At 41.2% G+C, this 2,608-nt stretch overlaps 2 protein-coding genes across 4 annotated transcripts in view; both read left to right on the top strand.

The window, feature by feature from the left end:
* Nucleotides 1-2,602, top strand: part of ern1 (endoplasmic reticulum to nucleus signaling 1) — a 25,149-nt gene extending 22,547 nt beyond the window's left edge. Inside the window, exons 21-22 of the mRNA XM_008416777.2 lie at nt 1,510-1,577; nt 1,658-2,602. Of these exons, the coding sequence (XP_008414999.1) occupies nt 1,510-1,577; nt 1,658-2,131 (542 nt within the window). The 3' untranslated portion in view covers nt 2,132-2,602. The remainder of the gene's footprint in view (nt 1-1,509; nt 1,578-1,657) is intronic.
* The window catches only part of samd9l (sterile alpha motif domain containing 9 like), an 11,101-nt gene continuing 9,488 nt past the window's right edge, over nt 996-2,608 (top strand). For 2 of the 3 annotated variants that reach the window (XM_017306388.1, XM_008416774.2), the window contains exons 1-2: nt 996-1,110; nt 1,196-1,245. The gene's annotated coding sequence lies outside the window, so the exon portion shown is untranslated. Of the gene's footprint in view, nt 1,122-1,195; nt 1,246-2,608 lie in introns of all 3 variants that reach the window. The other variant, XM_008416773.2, reaches the window with a different exon arrangement.

Raw genomic sequence — 2,608 nt, 5'->3', positions numbered from 1 at the left:
ATTTGCACTCAATCATATATTTTAGTCATATTGGTATTCCTAGTGAGTAAAATAGCCAAAAATGTCAGTCCCGCCAGACTGTTAGTTTTTGGTACTTGCAAAAATATTGAATAAGTTAATTAATGTTGTGATAAATCAAAATTCTTGAGAGGGTTTTTCCTTCTGCCAGTAATGATAGACATAAGTCCTCATCTCTATTTTTGAGATGGGCACTTATGGGAATTTTTTGAAATGCACAAAAATTTGCAAAGATCTTGAGGCTGGGGCAGATGTTCACCTTTCACTAGAGTAATAACTGTAAACATACAGCAAGAGCTAAAATTAAATTCAGTGCTTTAGGTCAAAGAATATCCTATAAAATTAACCAAAGTCCAAACCTAAATCCAGTTTAGAATCTGTGCAAAAAACAATGTCGCTGTTCAAAGGTGATCTCCATTTATTTTGATTGAGCTATTTTTCTAAAGATTGTATGGGACCTGTTTGGGTTAACTAAATTAACCTATAGGTGAGTATTAAGGAAGTATTAATTGTTATAATGCCCATATGGGTCCCAGTTTTTACCCAGTATTGAGCTAGATCACCTMTCTTCATGCAGTTTTATGAGTCAATCCTACAAACCTACAAAATCTGATGGTACCAACCAATTTTGGTCCCACAATCGACTACTTTGAGGGGAACGCCTTAAAAATGCATGCTATACTTTTYAGATTTTTAGTAATGAAAAAGTTGAAAGCATTATTTTCCTTCCACTATGCATTAGTTCATCATATTAAATTCCAATGAAATACTACAAAATATTAATCCACTACCTAATTGCTTAAAGCATAAAAAAGGGAAAGGTTAAAGGCTTGTTTCTTTATCTTAAGGCGATCCAATACAGTTCCTATCAGTAGAACTGTAATTGCCTCGTTATACTATGACGTTTTGTGTCCCGTTTCCTCAAAACCGAAACTCAAAGCAGCAGCGGCTCTGCGCAGGCGCAGTACGGTCCGGAGCCCGGCAGTGGACTCGAGTTGCAGCTGGAGAGATAAGACTCAGTTGGTCAGACAGAGCAGCGCTGGGTGGCAAAGTAACCAAGACCGTCTGTTTTTCTCGCGTTTTCTATCCAACGTAAGRAACGGGTATGTTAATATTTTTCCATATTTAACATTCCGCATCTCACCGTTCATATAATCCTCCTCTGTTTTTTTTATAGCCTTGGGCGATCCTCATGCGACGCACGACTCATTCTGGAAATCTGCTAAAGTGAGCATTTCTGTACATTTAGGGAATTTTATCTCATTTTGTGAGGTATTGATAATATAATTAGACTGGCAGCATGTTTTAGCTGGAAGCATGAATCAGCNTTTAGTTTTTGATGGAGTTATTACTGACTCACTGGAAAAAAAACCTCTTGTAATGAAGCATAAATCTCTGAGATTTCTGRCCTTTTTACTAATTCTAACCCCATAATAGATTTATTTTGTAAAAAGCTCAATGGGTTTGAGGTTTGATTTTTCTCTGTGGTAGATCTGCGGAAGTTTCGCTCTTATAAGGGCGGGTCAGTCAGAGACCTTCTGCGTGCAATGAGAAACAAGGTGAGGCACAGTTGTTGTGTAATTTAAAACAATCACACTCCTCCCTGCTGCAGTTTTGAGGATTTCTCTCATCTCAACAGAAACATCATTACCGAGAGTTGCCCGWCGATGTACAGGAGACCCTGGGCTCCATCCCCGACGACTTCGTCTCGTAYTTTACATCCCGCTTTCCTCAMCTGCTGATGCACACTTATCTCGCCATGAGGACGTGTGCGCCTGAGAGGTCTTTCCTGCCWTATTACCCCACTGCAGAACAGCTGCAAAAAACACARAGCCAGGGTTTGCAAAGACTCACCGAGCCATGCACCCAACCCCTGCCAGATCATACAACACTACCTAYGTTGCAAACACAGGAATCGACTCCTTTGACACAGTGTGGGCATTCGCTGCCCTCGTCCAGAGAACATCCGGTACCTTCAGACTTTTCCGTTCATGCAGCTCACCCAGAAGTCCTGGGGCTGAATCCTCCCAGTGAAAATGTCTCTCAGTGGCCTACGGTTCCTCTCAGGCCAGAGGTACTCGCTATCCTGGATGACAAAACCAGTGCGGACTGAGCCAAAGCTGAAGTGCACCCAGAACTAAGGGAGCTTTGCCTTAAACAGTGGAGAACATTCAGGGGTTTGCTGCTGTGCTGCGGTGAGGTCCAGGCCTGCAGTGCCTGGAGTCGCACGCAAGCGTGCAGTCGAAACAAAAAGTGCCTTCTGCTGGACTGGATTCAGGTTTGTCCGTCTCCGCTCAGACATCTAACTGCCTACAAGGTGTTGGAATATTTTCTTGTAGCTGGACTGCACAAAGAAATTGCTTTTTAATATTATTTTTATTTTATTACACAGTGCAAAAAAAAGTGTCCAAAAGCTCTCTGCTCATTGTGGGAAATGTCTGCAAATGTTGTTGAACAATTGGGTAGTTTTCTTGTGCAATGTGGTGTGTTTCTCAGTAAGGGTATTTGCTGAAGAAGCTGTATGTGTAGATTTGTACAAAAAGATTTAAAGTTTGGGTCATAAATTGCTTAATATGACCCATGTGCCTTT

Source organism: Poecilia reticulata, linkage group LG8, assembly GCF_000633615.1.
Source record: "Poecilia reticulata strain Guanapo linkage group LG8, Guppy_female_1.0+MT, whole genome shotgun sequence".
Lineage (NCBI taxonomy): Eukaryota > Metazoa > Chordata > Actinopteri > Cyprinodontiformes > Poeciliidae > Poecilia > Poecilia reticulata.
Note: the sequence above shows the minus strand (reverse complement) of the source record. Positions and strands in the feature narration are given on the sequence as shown.